Raw genomic sequence first — 16,393 nt, 5'->3', positions numbered from 1 at the left:
GTCTTGAAGTTAATATGGCTTTAACCTTTCTCAAATGATTCTGACACTCTGGAGTCCAAACAAACTTTCTTTAGGAATGGTTGTCGTTAAGGGAGCTACTATATTGAGAAATTTGGACAGAATCGGCGATAAAATCCAGCCATGCCTACAAATCTTTGTAGCTGTTTCTCGAGCAGGAGGGGGTAGCCTTCAAAAATACCTTCTACATTATTAGCGCCAATAGAAGCGAGAAGGCCTTTTCCAATCTTCAAAATCCTAGATACTGTACAGTTGCCTTTCCAAACTCACTTTTTGTAAGTTGATTGTTAGTCCTGCTTCCCGTGGTTTCTAAACACTTTCCCTAATATCTTCAGATGTTCTTCCCATGTATTAGAATAAATCACAATGTCATCAAGGTATACACCCACACCTTCTATTGATCCTAGTAGTTGATCCATCACTCGCTGGAATGTTGCAGGTGCATTCATCAGACCAAACGGCAAAACAGTGTATTGATAGTGTCCAAAAGGAGTAATGAAAGCTGACAGCAACTTAGCATTCTCATCTAAGGGAATTTGATAATATCCTTTCAACAAGTCTATCTTGAACAAATTTGGCTTGCCCAATATTATCAAGTAATGATCAATAAGAGGCAAAAAATAATTGCCAGCCATACTGATGGAATTCAGTTTCCCTATAATCAGTACACATCCTAAATGAGCCATCTGGTTTCTTCTACTAAAAAATACAAGAAGAACTATAATGACTTGAACTGGGTTCTGCTAATCCATGCTGCAACAAATATTCAACTTCTTTCTTCAAAACATCTCGATGAAAAGGTGATAAAGCGATAAATCTCATTTTAAAAGGTTTTCCATCTTCTGATCTTTATCTCATGCTTTGTCAGATTGGTACGCCAAGGTACATCAGCAAAAATTTCAAAACATTGAATCACTTCACTTAATTCACTACTTTGCTCAACACTCAGATGTTTTAGTTTATCTTCCAAATTTCTAATATTGAAAAATTGTTCAGCTTGCTTTCAGCTGCAAAATAATATAGCCATCATCGTCCTCTGTAGATGAAGTTGTCTGTGTTATTGACAATGTTTCAGTTTTAGTCTCTGAGAAGTAAGGTTTCAAAAGATTCACATGTATCTTCCTCTGTCGTTTCCCTTCTTCCTGGTGTTTCAATCACATAAGTTCGATCACTTAACTTCTCTATTATCCTATAAAAACCATGAAACTTATTGGTAAGGGGGAAATCTTTTCACTGGTAAAAACACTAAACTTGCTGTCCAGTACTAAAATTTCTTAGCTTAGTCTTAGCATCATATTTTCTTTTCATTTTCTCTTGACTTTTTTTCAAATTTTCTAAAGAGAATTTTCTAATTTCTCTTAACCTTTCCTCAAGTTCTTTCATATTCTCCTTGGATTTCCTCTTGATTTTCTTCCCAATTCGCTGCAAGAATCTTCAAATGGACCTCTAATGTCTCGAAATAAAAATCATTTCATTTGGTGAACATCCCATACTTTCTGATAAGCATTCCTAACTTTAAATAACATCAAGGGTAAAACCAGTATCCCATTCTCTTCCTGATTCATTAATACTTAAATTAACATACTTTTCAATGTCTGGTGGAGCCTTCCAAGGCTCCTTGAGTCTCTGGATGATAAGCAGTTGATAACTGTTGTTTTACTCCTAACAAGTCCATCACATCCTGGAATAATTTTGAAGTAAAGTTCGTTCCTCTATCACTTTGCACAATTTCTGGTATTCCAAACTTGGAGAAAAATCCACAAACTTCTCAGCAGTTACCTTTTGCACTTATACTCTTACAGGAATCGCCTGAGGATACCTAGTCACTGGACACATTAATGTTAACAGATATTCATTTCCCTTTCTTTGTTTTTAAAAATAATAACCACATCTATATAAATACCTTTGCTAAAGGGTTCTCTCTAACTTCTATGGGTTTTAGGGGTGCTTTCTGAATGGTTTCACTCTGTTTTCCAGCTATCTGGCATGTGTGACACACTCTGCAAAAATCTGCTAACATCCTTGTGAAGTCCAGGCCAGAAAAATACTTCATGATCTTCTCAACAGTCTTCCTGATTCCTATATGTCCAGACTCGTGTGCTACTGCTACAACTTGTTTCCTCAATGGATATGGAATCAAAATTTGATGATATTCACCACATTCAGCATTTCCTGGTATATCTACAGGTCGATGCTTCCTCATTAGCAATCCTTCCTTTAGATAATAACAGGTAGAGGTTTGTTGCATCTCTTCTGATCAACAACTCTGAAGAACAGATCAGCCAACGTTGTATCCCTCTTATGCAGTTCCATTAGCTTCTGCTCTAGTCACTTGACCAACTTCAAGGGCTGAACTCTCCATATCTGCTAACTCTGCTTCTGTAGTTTCACTACTATCTTCAGGAACACTTTGACTACCTTCGGAGTCTCTTTAATAACAACAGGATCCTCATCTTCTGGGGAAATCTCTTCATTACTAACACTAGGGAAACTTCACTTTCCTGGAACAGCTAAAATTCTAAGCTTAAAGATCCTTCACTTGATCCTTCTGGTGCAGGTAAATCCTCAGTATTTTCACTTGCAAAATAGTTAAAAAATCATACTCCTGGTAGTTACAAACTAAAAACAGGTGGGGGTTTTCTTCTTTAAATCTACTGTAGGACTATTCCCAACGGTTTGTCTGTCACTACAGGACAAGGAAACAAATGGTACACCACCAACTTCATTACCCAGTAAAACATGTACACCTTCAACAGCTAGTGAGTCCTTTACAGCAAAAATCAACATTCCTGTCACCAATTCACAGGATAGTGCAAGCGGCGTATAGGAGTTACCTCTTCTCCTCCTATACCCTTCAAAATAACTGAATCTCCGGTGAGATTCTTTCTCCAACTGTGGGGGAGGACCATGAACTATCACACTATGGTTACTCCCCGTATCACATAATACCTTGACTGGTACCTGCACACTTCCTCCTTGAGTTGCCAGCGTACCTTCATAGATATATGGCTTAAAAGTCTCCAAGCTGCTCAGCCACTCACTGCTTGAAGTTATATTTCCACTGGTTGCTAAACACTCTGCTTGTTTAGTCTCAGTCTTCCCAACTGTCTCAGTCTTCTCCCACACTGCTCTTCGTAGCTTGCTTCAACTGGTTACCTTTAACCACTTGACCAACTAAATGTTGCCTGGTTGTTGTGTCTGGATAACAATAAAACTGTAGTGTCCTACTCTTTCCACACTTGTAGCAGACAACATTAGTCTTCTGTATCTGTCTAAGAACAGACTGAATGATGAAGATGTAACATTCAGTTGTTGAGGGGTGTTACCTGGCTTTGTATTGGCAGAGCCACTAGAAGGATTTCCAGTTGTAATGTTCCTGAAATTTGGATGAGACCTGAAACCTGTGCGTTGTTGGTTCTGGTACTTGACATTATAATTTCTTTGGCTACAAATGATATTGTAATAAATCTACTCAATGTAGCAGCTTTGTCAAAGTTTCTAACCTCTTCTCTCTTAAATAGGCTTTAAATGTTCAGGAATTCCTCTAAGATATTGTTCTAGGACTACTAACCTCAAGTCTAAATATAGATTTAACTTTAGCAGCCTCCAACCATCGTTTAAAACATCTTCAAACTTTTGTAGACATAATCCAAGAATGTTATCTTATCATCCTTTCTCAAAGATCTGAATCTTTCATTATAATATTCAGGGGTCATCTGGTAAACTTGTAGCACGCTGTGTTTGAGTACCTTGTACTCCTTACACTGATCAGCTGATAAGGCTGAATAGGCACTTCTTCCTTTACCAATGAGAACACTCTGTAACAAGACTGACCATTTATCGTCTGGCCATCCCATACCTGAAGCCACTTTTTCAAAGTGATCAAAACTCATCTGGGAGCTTCTTCTGTAAACTTTGGAATTAACTAATGCACTCTTACTACATCAAATACAGGGTCTGAATTACCTTGAGTAGGGTTAGACGGTGTTACAGGTAATGTGGATTGAGCTTTATTAACTCCATCTCCTTTCATGTCTTGCTCTTTCTCTTCCTCTTTGCTTTTTTCTTTTTTTCTTCTGCTGCTTTTTCTTCTTCTCTTTCCTTTCTTTCTTTTCTCTATCTTCTTTCTTTCTGCCTGCATTTTCTCTTTCAGCCTGCATCTTCAGCTTAATCAAATTTTCTTCTGCTTTATATGTCTGAGTTCTGCTTCTGCATCACTTTTCTTCTTTTGCTCATGTTTATTTATAAATTCTGCCTCAGCTGCATTGAACAAAGAAAATGCCTCTTCTAACTGGGCATCTATTTTACCAGAGTCCATCAATGCTTGGATTGCAATAAATTTGATTTGTGCCTTAATCATACCACTAGACAATATTACCCCCACATGCCCTTGCTAAAGCAGTCCACTGTGCCTTAGTCAGGTTGGATTCAGATAACTCTGGTTGCTAAAAAGTTCTGAACATCGAACAGAGCCATTTTCTCTGAAGTTACTCAACTAAATAATTCACAATACAAAGCAAAAATAACTAAAATGGTCACTCTAATCAAAATATATCCCTAACACCACAATTATAAACCACAAACCAGTGTGATATTTTGTTTTGTTCCTGGGTAAAAAGCACCAAATAATATAATGTCACGATGCGTATCAAGTACCTGTTTATTACACAACTAATCTCAAAATTCAAAAATATACTTCACTTCAGCCAGATACCTGAACTCTCATAACATTAATAATTACGATAAAGTACTCTTAAAGGTAAATAGTGATCCCTTAAGAAAAAACTTATTTATCACTTGAAAATCAAACTAAGTTTATCAGAATATGCGAGGTATCAAAATTAAACTAGAAATATTCTAGAGTAAAAGGGCATCACTCCATCAAACAACTCTGTTTCCCTGGTCTTAATTCACTTTAACAAAACTAAAAGAACAAAACATGTTTATCACTTTGCCATCAATCCTATTCACTGGTGGTCAATAAATGAAACACTGTTTTTCTAAAAAATATTAAATGCAAAGATTTATTTTTAAATTCAAAGTTTATAATTAGAATTCACAATCTGAAAAATTTATTATTACTTGAAAATAACACAACACTTAATTAATTCTTGAATTAAATTATGAAGCAAAACTAATTCACAAAAACTATCAGGAATTTAAATTAATCAAGCAAAATTTAAACTATCAAGAATTACTCAAGATTTGACAAGAAAACCTTAATAAATGAAATATTAAATCAAGTATGCATTGTTAAACTACCAAGAAATATTTAAAGTGCTACGTGAATAAATGTTACATCACAGACATAAAAAAATGTGAAAATATGAAGAGATTGTAAATAGAAAAGCACACAAAAATACACATAAGATTTATCAATAATAATTTCACTCGGTCAAAATTTCTTAACTTACCATATGATGGTATTGATAAGTAAAATTCATGTTACCTTACACAAACTTGTGAAAATCTCTGTAAAATCACTTGCTGCAGTTGCGTTACCACAAAACACACTTTTTTACCAGGTGCCGTTACAAATCAAATAACTTTACTAAATTCAGATCTCAAAAGTTAATGCTAATACGTGACCACAAAACACTACGTTAAAAGTAATTTCTTTTTAAGAACGAGAGAGAGAGAGGGAACCAAACTAACTGGTCTCAGAAATCAGAATGAAACAGATTTTAGAATTCCAGTAGCACGAAACAGTTACATGATGTCATTAAAGCATTTTAAAAGTGAGATACAAAAAGAGAAGTTCTAGAAGCATGGAGGTGATGTCATTAAAGCATTTTGAGTGTGAGATACCATGGAGAAATTTCTAGAAGGAAAATGATGTCATCCTAGCAAAATGTTTTGAATGCAATCTTCCAAAAACATGGTGTAACTGATCAAGGCATGTATTCTTTCTCTCAAAGTGGCGTACGTGACACGGCCGATGCATGTAACAACATGAAATCACTCGTCTTGTGCTCGTACGGGACGAATCGGCATTTGTTATTCCAACCTGTCATCACGTTAACCCAAAACAAAGCATTCTCTCTTATCTCAACTGATGACATAAACTAAAATTGATATGGACAAAAACAAAAGTAATTCAGAGCAGGTATTTATTTAAGTTTCTCTCTGAGTATTTAATATTTTGTGTGGCCTCCATTTGCCTGTACCACAGCCTGCATTCTTGAGGGGTATGATTTCAGCAAATCGCAAAAAAGCTGAGACTCACATTCCATTTCCCTGAGCACTTCAGTCACCTCTCTTCGCAGGTCGTCGAGGCTTGGTATAGTTCACTGTGCGTGCTTCAACACGATCCTTTAAGATACTACCAATGTTTTCACACACATTAAGGTCAGGGGAGCTACCTGGAAATTCACTTGATAAGAAGAAATTGATATCACTGTTTCGAAGCAGCTCCTGTGTCTGAAGAGCCTTGAAACATGGTGCCTTATCATGCAAAAGTGTGACTTCTTCAACAAATAACACATTTTCAGGATCTTTGAGGAAAGGAAATACTCCACCAGTAAGCACAGTTTCTCTGAAGTATTCGCCATTCCATGACTGAAACAGAGAAAAATTCCCAGACACTCAGGAAATTTCATAACTTAGCGATAGCGCACGTCATTGCTGATATCATCCAACTTTGCAGCCCAAATGATGTCATTTTTATGATTTGGCCTCCTGACTGTGTAAATGAAGAATTCATCTGATGCAGCAACATGGAGAAAGTCAGTAAATCCCAATCTTTAAGAAATGAACCACAAAACCATGCACGGTCTTCTCTGTTGCTGAGTGATGTTGGGCTTGCTGATAACTTGAAATGGCTTGATACCAGATTTTTTCAACTAACGATATACAAAACTATAACTTCTCTTTTTCCCTTTTGTTGCTAGTTCTGGCGCCAATTTACGTAAAGACTTTCTTGGTCTACCCACTGCCTCAGCTATGATGTCTTTTGACTCCTGAGAAAGGACTTCAGGCCTTCCAAGATTCTCACTCTTTTAACGATGACAGTCACATGGATTTTTGTTCCAGTTTCTTTTAACAAAGGATTCATATCTTTTAATGTATTTAGCTATCCAGGAATGTGAAATGAAGGATGTGCCAGCATCCCTGGCCTCTCTGAAGGTTGTAGCGGGGTTTCAGTCGATCCATCTGATTTCCTCCGAGTCGTTAGCCATGGCTGTATCTAACTCCGTCACTCAGTCTGAAAATACAAGAAATGTAAAATGAAAAATAACTTAATAGGAACTTAAAATAATGTACTTGGAGACAGGCTATAGCAGAAAACTTCATAACTTTCCATTTGTTCTGTGGAGGGAGGGGTTCAAATATGAAACACCCGGTATATATATATATATATATATATATATATATATATATATATATATATATAAAATATATAAATATATATATATATATATATATAAAAATTGAAAACATTGTTACAAATGTCGTGTAATATCAAAATTTTTTTCCTCGAAATAATACCAAGGGGAATTATAACTGATAGTGGTTCATCACTGTTCGGTAGTTTGACTCTGCCAGGTGACAAACCACTTACCAATTATAATTCCCCTTTGGTATTATTTCTGAGGCAGGACGAATAAGATAATAAACGACATTTTAGCTTAATGTTTTTGTATATAAAATCACGGTGATGTAATGGAAATTCTTCACACACACACACACACACACACACATTGTCATATATATATATATATATATATATATATATATATATATATATATATATATATATATATATATATATATATATATATATATATATATATATATTATGTGTGTGTGAGTTTGTGTAATATTCTGCATAGTTGATCCGTTTCCATTAGTGCATGAAGTGCTGTGTGAAATTTAAACTGGAGTGAACTTAACGTAATATTTCTCTGAATGAGGATAATAGTGACAAGAAAAACAAGTGTAACAAGATAGGAAATAAAATCATGTCTCTTTTTTTTGACAGATTTGGCCTGGGAGAGGAAACTGAAAGTGGTTTTGATAGAAACAGCTCAGGTATGTAGTTGTATATTATGTTCTTGCTTCAGAATCAACACGGATGATTAGCCTCTCTCTCTCTCTCTCTCTCTCTCTCTCTCTCTCTCTCTCTGTGATGTGACAGTCACTCGGTGAGACGTATTCGTTCTTGGTCTAAATAATCAACCCGATATCACGCATATAACATACGATTAGCGAATTACCTATAGCTAGAAGTGTTCGTGAACTGTTGGTGATTAGATTAATGTCAGAATAGCACGATGAAGCGTCGACTAAGTTGTTTTTTCGAGTGAATTATTAAAAACTGAACATCATGGAAGTGTCTAGCAACAGTGGCAAGAGCTGGAGGAATCTTGCGTGCCTTACAGATACACAATATGATGAATTGGCAGGCAGGGAACTAGGCTTCCTTATCGTTGAGATCAACAACAACTCCAACCAAAAAGATGCAAAAACATTCACAGACATATTGAAAGGATATGATCCTTCAAACTGGAGCAAGTCTGCAGAAAATATAATGAAAATAATTGAAAGAATACCAAAGAGAGTTCAAGTTACCAAAAGACTTATAAAGAAAATTTACATCAATCAACACATTCCAACAAAGAAAATGAATAAGGTGAATATAGTGAATATATTGATTGATGCAATAGGAAAACGAATGCCTAAAGCATGTAAACTATGTAGTGTGTGGTATAACATTGTAAATGCACAAACCCTGATTAGGAAATGCTATGCATGCCACGTACCTATTCATCCTACATGTGCAGAAGTCCAGCAGAGTAATAATAAGGGCACAAGAGTATTTTGCTCAACATGTCTAGTATGGATAGACAAGATTATTATATCAAGGCTTAATGTACAAATTGTGGAGGATGAAGAAGAAGAAGAAGAGGAAAATGGAAAAGAAGAAGAAAATAATATTGAAGAGATAGAAAAAATAATGAAAACAAAGAACAGGATAAGAGTATGGATGCAGAGAAACTCATAGACTCTACATATGAGGCAATACAGCAGCATACATATGATGAAATAAATTATGACATGATAACTCAAAATAAAATCCCAAAGAGGTTGTATCCAGATCTTTATGCTGATGGGAAAGAGCAAGGAAAAAAGAAAAGAAAAGAAAGACACAGTATGCACCCTTTTGAAAAGAGGGAATTGCAGATTCAGTGAAAGATGTTATTACAAGCATCCCAAGATATGTCACAATTATGAGATTTATGGCAAATGTGCATATCTAGACGGCTATGAGGAGGAATGCAGCGATCTACATCCAAAAATATGTAAAAACTGGAGAGAAGGAAAAGGATGTAGGTTTAACAAAAAATGTAGATATAGTTATCCTGTAGCCATGAAGAATAAAAATCAAAATCAAATACATACTAAAAATGAAGGCAAAAATGAAGCAAATAAAGAAAAGAACAAAGAACATGAGATGAAAGAAAAAGCAAGCCAACAATACGTTACGAAATGTCAGCACTGCGATATGAGGCATCAGCACCAAGGTACATTGCAAGGAACAAGCAATGTATTTATGATGCTAGGAGATGGTGCAGATATGGAGATAAATGCAGATATATGCACAAAATTAATAAAAATGAGGACGGAAGATCAAATTTAATATAATGGAAAAGTTGGATTTTTTAATGTACGAATTTCTGGAAATGAAGAAAAGAACAACATATCAGAACAGAAAAGAGACATGGGGAAATCCTTATTATTAACCATATTAGATAATAGGGATAACGCATAAACCATCATAGTGATGAGTGCACGCAGGGTTTAGTTTCGAGTAACTCAAAAAGAAAGATAGAGTTCTTAGAAGAGCTAACCCAAACTGAAAAAAATAGAAGTAATGAATTTAAGTGAAACCTGGTATTCCTAAGAGACTAGTAATGATAATCAGGTAAAGGGTTTCCAAACTTATAGATCAGATAGAAAAATTAGGAACCAAGGGGGTAACCGCGATATATGGGAGAGACGTTAATCAAGGAAAAGTCTGTGAGAAATATAGTAACACAAAATGTGAATTAATAGCGTTAGAATTTGAATCTGAAAAATTAGTGAGCATCGTAATATACAGACCCCCCTAATACTAAAGAGTTTGACATAATAGTAGACAAATTGGATGATATATGTAGAAATCACAAAGACTGGATTATACTCCTATCCAGAGACTTTAACCTTCCTTTCGTAGATTGGAAAGAACGAATAGGAGACTGTGGTTGTATTTATACATATGAAAAAGAGAGTAATAGTAGTGCAGAAGATAAGAGGAAATTTGAAAAGCTATTAGATAATATTCAACAAATAAATCACCTGCCAACAAGAAAGGATAACATTTTAGACCTAGTATTTTGAACGAAGTGAACTGTGTTAAAGAAATAATAGTGTATAATACGAGTATTTCAGACCATAATATCATAGAATTAACAGTCCGTTCCAAAGCACATGAAAACAGAGATAAGCAAGAGACGAAAAAGTGGGAAGAATATGGAAAATACAGTTTCTATAGTAAGAATATAAAATGGTCAGAAATAAATGAAGAATTAAACAAAGACTGGGAAAACATATTCGTAAGTGATAATATACAGGTAAATATGTATATATTATATAAAATATTAGAGAAAATAGTGGAAAAATATATACTGAAGAAGAAAAGTCAACATCAGTTATGCATACCAGGAGACAGAAGGATCTTGTTCCAGAAAATCAGAAATTGAAAAAAAGGTCTTGCAAAAGAAAAGAATGCATGGAAAGTGATGGAACTAAAAAGTAAGATAGAAAATGCAGAACAAAAGATTGCAAAATCAAAAGAAAATGAAAAACGGACTTAGAAGAAAAAACCCTACAAACTATCAAGCAAATCCCAAAATATTTTACTCATATGCAAAAAGATGAATAAAAGAAGAGTAGAAATAGGCCCTCTAAGAATTGAAGGGCGATTAACGAATGAAAAAATGAAATATGCAACATATCAGCAGAAAGATATAAGAGAGAATTTACACCTAGAATTGATAATGAAGATAATGATACAGAAATAAAGAGATGAAAATAGTGAATAATTATCGGACATAGATATTGATGAAGCCGATATTGTGCAGGCTATTAATGAAATTAAAAGTGGATCAGCAGCCGGACCAGATTGCGTCCCTGCCATTTTGTTAAAGAAAGTAGTTCATTCTTTCGCAAAGCTGCTCGCAATATTATTAAGACAAAGTGTAGATACAGGCAAGATTTATGATGAACATAAATTAGCATATGTTACCCCTATTTTCAAAAGTGGATCAAGGCTAGAGGCCAGTAATTTATAGGCCTGTGAGTCTAACATCACATATTATGAAAGTGTATGAAAGGGTAATGAAGAAAAATATGATGAAACATTTAATGAAAAATAGTTTGTTTAATATAGGACAACATGGTTTTGTACCCGGAAAAAGTACACAAACCCAACTGTTAGTCCACCATGAAAACATATATGTAAATATGATAAACGAAAAAGATACAGATGTGGTTTACCTAGACTTTGCAAAAGCTTTTGACAAGGTAGACCATAATATATTAGCGAAAAAAATTAGAAAACACAATATTGAGGGACAAAGTAGGAAGATGGATAAAAGAATTTTGCAAAACAGATAGTGATTGCAAACGATGAGAAATCAGATGAAGCTAAGGTAATATCCGGTGTGCCACAAGGTATGGTGTTAGCTGCATTGCTGTTTGTTATTATGATTGCAGACTTTGTTATTATGATTGCAGACATAGGCAGTAATGTTAAGGGCTCGGTAGTGAGAAGTTTCACCGATGACACAAGAATAAGTAAAGAAATTAATTGTGATGAAGATAGGAATTGCTACAAAGAGACCTAAACAAAATATATGAATGGGCAGAGTAAATAGGATGGTATTTAACTCTGATAAATTTGAATCAATAAATTATGGTGATAAAGAAGGAATGCTATATGCATATAGAGGACCTAATAATGAGACAATCACAAATAAGGAAGCAGTTAAAGATCTTGGTGTTATGTTGAATAGGAATTATTTACTATGTAATGATCAAATTGGAATATGCTATGTAATGATCAAATAACATTTGGCAAAATGCAAAGCAAAGATGGGAATGTTGTTCGCACTTCAAAACAAGAAAAGCCGAACACATGATTATGCTTTATAAAAAGTATGTACATAGTCCACTTTGAATATTACGATATGATATGGTACCCACACTACCAAAAGGATATTGCACAAATAGAGAGTGTACAAAGGTCCTTTACAGCTAGAATAGAAGAAGTTAAGGACCTTGACTACTGGGAAAGACTACAATGCTTAAAATTATATAGTCTCAAAAGAAGAGAACACTACATGATAACACAGGCATGGAAACAGATAGAAGGAATTACCGAACACACCATGGAGCTAAAAATATCAGAAAGAGCAAGCAGAGGTAGATTAATAGTGCCCAAAACTATTCCAGGAAAACTAAGGAAAGCACACAGGACATTAGTCCACTATGCACTAGTATCAATAATGCAGCATCTATTCAATGCGTTACCAGCTCATCTGAGGACATACCAGGAGTAAGCGTGGATGTGTTTAAGAATAAGCTCGACAAATATCTAAGCTGCATCCCAGACCATTCAAGATTGGAAGTTGCAAAATATACCAGAAGATGCATTAGCAATTCTCTGGTAGACATCAGAGGTGCCTTACACTGAGGGACCTGGGGCAACCTGAACGAACTGTAAGGTCTGTAAGGCAAGGTAAGGTCTTTCTCATCCCAACTTGTCTTCGAAAACATTAACCTAAGACGTTGTCGATCATTGACATCATCCTCATAACGGTATAAATTTTTGAGTGAGACGAGCAAGTGAAAGCTCAGTGTCTGTAAATTTAACTCTTAGTATAAAGACCACTTTAGAAGGTAAGGCAACTCCTTACTGTATGTGATTATCCAGACACTTGTACTATGAAGACCACTTTAGAACGTAAATTCCTTTATCAAAGACGTCTGTATACTGGAGTCATAAACATGCAAAGTCCTGATTGAAGACCTTGATTTTAAGGCGACTCTTTACTGTATGCGATAATCCAGACTTCCAGTGACAATTACGTCAGGCAGAAACAACAAAAATATACTCAGAAGTCAGTTCAGGGTTTGCCAGTCCCATCGTCATGTTACTCCCATCGTCATGTTAACTTGCCTCTGTAGTAAAGCCTTCTTTAGTGTCTTCATCATTTAAGCGATATGTGACCGGAGTAGGTTGAGAGAGGTCAAGGAAGGACAAGGAGAAGGGAGCGAAGTCTTTATATTTGTGAAATACGAGGGGAAGATGAGAAAGAAAGGCAGAGTTTAGAATGTTAGGCGAGTATTTCACAGGCACATGCAGTAAGAATGCCACCTGGATGTTATTACTCGCCTGTCAATAAACTTATGAAACCACAGCCTAATCTAACCTCACACATGAGAGCTTTCCTAAAATGGAAAGTTTGAATTACAGAGACAACCTTTTAAATATTTATTATTAAACATTTCCCGACAAAACGTGAGAAATTATATTGTCCTTGTTCTTGGTGTGTTTAACGTTAAAATGTTAATAACAAATATCACAAAATATAAAATGCATTAAATGTATGAGACGCATTATAAGTGCCAGTTGCAATTAGATGCTTTTATATAGTGATAAAACGTCATTTGTTCTTTCATTTTGTGACTGATGGTGAGAGGGTTATGATCGGGAAAAAGAACCACAGGCCATGAAGGTGTGGTAAGATGAGCATAAAAGTGTGGTAGTGCTGACAACAGCTGTACACACACCATCTCAGGCTGCGTCTAATTGATTTGAAGTTAAGAATAAGCGGATACCAGAAAGTCTTTATGGAGCAAAACGGCTGCAGCTTTTAAGTCAGTGTCCCCCAGCTGCAGCTTAAAAAGACTTTCAGGAATCGTTCTGACGTAATCATTATATACCGAATCTGTATAAAAACTGCACTTGATTTTCAAGTTTAAAGCTATGAAAATAATTCACATTGATCTCCCGTAGTGAATTAATAGCCATATAACGACCTATTTAGCTTGATGCATAAGGCATAAGGCAGAATGAAATAATCGTTAATTTCCTTATGGAAAACTTAAGTACAATTTGAAATCAATAAGAAATTCTGAGCCAAAGTATAAATTGCAATAAAAGAAAACTTTGTAATAATATGCTAATTATTAGGATTAATAAAGATATTTCGTTTAAAGTATTAAATGCTGAACATGAAATTTGTAAGCTTGACCGAAACTTATTTTTTCACATAATTTTTGATTAGAGTGAACATAAATCAGTTTTGCAATTCCTGAGCAGAATTAACTTCTCTAGTTCAGAGGTGAAAGTCTGACCATGAAATTCCGAATTTTACTTATGGTTCCTAATTAGGGGTTGGACCCAAATTCGAAAAAGTGACGAATATAGATTTGTTGCTATACTTTAAATTTTTTATTGAGTAGAAAGAGCAAGAGAAGCTTACAGAAGATCAGTCACGTACAGCACACACCCAAAACACTGGGGCAAGAATGTTGCACACCCCGAGTCTGTCACTCAGAGATCTTTGATGGAGTCCTAGCTAGATAGAACAAGTGATCCACGCACATTGCTCTAGCGGGCAGCGATTTTCTTTAGACCTTGGTGTAACCAATCCTCGACTGGACAGAGTAGAAGGGCGTAGACAAGGTATAGACTTTGGGCATAGAGGTCAGCAGAGATGCTGTAAGTTGTAGGATACCACATACGGATACTCATCTAACCTTAGGCAACACAGAAGTGAAAATCTAAAGGGCAACAGAAGGGGAACTTGCACTATGGCACGGTTGTCCAAACAGAAAATATACAGGTAGTGGTTGTGATACACAAAAAAATTATACAGAAAATGGCTAGGATGCACAAAAGATTATACAGGTAATGGTTGTGATACAAAAAAATTATAAAGGTAGTGGGTGTGATTCACAAAAAATACACAGGTAGTGGTTGCGAAACAAAAATATACAGGTAGTGGTTGTGATAAATATAAATATATACAGTTAGTGGTTGTGATACACAAAAATATACTGGTAGTTGTTGTGATACACAAAAATATACAGGTAGTGGTTGTGATACACCAAAAATTATACAGGTAATGCACAAAAATATACAGGTATTGGTAGTGATGCACAAAAATATACTTTACAGGTAGTGGTTGTGATACACCCAAAATTATACAGGTAGTGGTTGTGATACACATAAAAATATACAGGTAGTGGTTGTGATACACAAAAATCTACAGGTAGTGGTTGTGATACACAAAAATCTACAGGTAGTGGTTGTGGTACACCAAAAATTATACAGGAAATGGTTGTGATACGCATAAAATATATAGGTAGTGGTTGTGATACACATAAAAATATACAAGTAGTGGTTGTGATACACTAAAATATACAGGTAGTGGTTGTGATACACCAAAAATATACAGGTAGTGGTTGTGATATACATAGAAATATACAGGTAATGGTTGTGATACACCCAAAGTTATACAGGTAGTGGTTGTGATACACATAAAAATATACAGGTGGTGGTTGTAATGCACAAAAATATACAGGTAGTGGCTGTGACACACACAGAAATATACAGGTAGTGATTGTGATACACAAAAATTATACAGGTAGTGGTTGTGATATACACAAAAATTATTTGGTATATGGACTGTCTCCTATAAAATAAGATATTTTCATGAAGTTTATAAAATACATGAAAGTACAAAGAAGGAGAATATGAGTCCAAGGGCCTGAATGAGAGGAGGAACAGGGCTTTTGAATTACAACCTTTTCTGACAGTTCCACCAACCCTCGAGAACCTTTGGTCTCTGGTCTGTACTATCACCTGAAATATCCCTCAACATCCCTTTAATAAATAAATAGATTTGCCATTGTTTCAGATTTACTAACCTTTCTTTGACGCTTATCCACTTCCTTGTAATATTCATGACAGTATTTTATTTTTTGGAATGTAGTCCATATGCCAGTGATTCTCAAACTGGGTGCCGTGGCACCTTGGGGTGCCACAGACAATGCCTAGGGGTGCCGCAAGATTGTCATGCGTTTTGTCTTGGCTAGATCATCTCGGTGAACTTTTGCAAAATAAAAAATAAAGGTTTGCAGAAGTTTCATATATTTTTATCAGTTGTGTCTACTCTAATAACACACGCACACACACACACACACACACACACACATATATATATATATATATATATATATATATATATATATATATATATATATATATATATGATGGAAAATAATTTTATTCATTAAATAGAAAGTTAATTCATGATATGGT

General features: G+C 35.1%; 1 protein-coding gene across 11 annotated transcripts in view; it reads left to right on the top strand.

Annotated features, from left to right (window-relative positions):
• LOC136836098 (protein Star-like) overlaps positions 1 to 16,393 on the top strand; it is a 162,889-nt gene that overhangs the window by 39,951 nt on the left and 106,545 nt on the right. For 10 of the 11 annotated variants that reach the window (XM_067100071.1, XM_067100068.1, XM_067100070.1 and 7 more), the window contains one exon: positions 8,000 to 8,049. The exons of the other annotated variant lie outside the window; for it this stretch is intronic. Coding sequence is in view for 3 of the 10 variants with exons in the window: in XM_067100078.1 (XP_066956179.1) it covers positions 8,000 to 8,049 (50 nt within the window). In the remaining 7 variants the exon portion in view is untranslated. The remainder of the gene's footprint in view (positions 1 to 7,999; positions 8,050 to 16,393) is intronic. 11 annotated transcript variants of the gene reach the window in all.

Source organism: Macrobrachium rosenbergii, chromosome 56 (assembly GCF_040412425.1).
Source record: "Macrobrachium rosenbergii isolate ZJJX-2024 chromosome 56, ASM4041242v1, whole genome shotgun sequence".
NCBI classification, from domain to species: Eukaryota; Metazoa; Arthropoda; class Malacostraca; order Decapoda; family Palaemonidae; genus Macrobrachium; species Macrobrachium rosenbergii.
The sequence above is the reverse complement of the archived record's forward strand: the minus strand, read 5'-3'. Positions and strand labels throughout refer to the sequence as shown.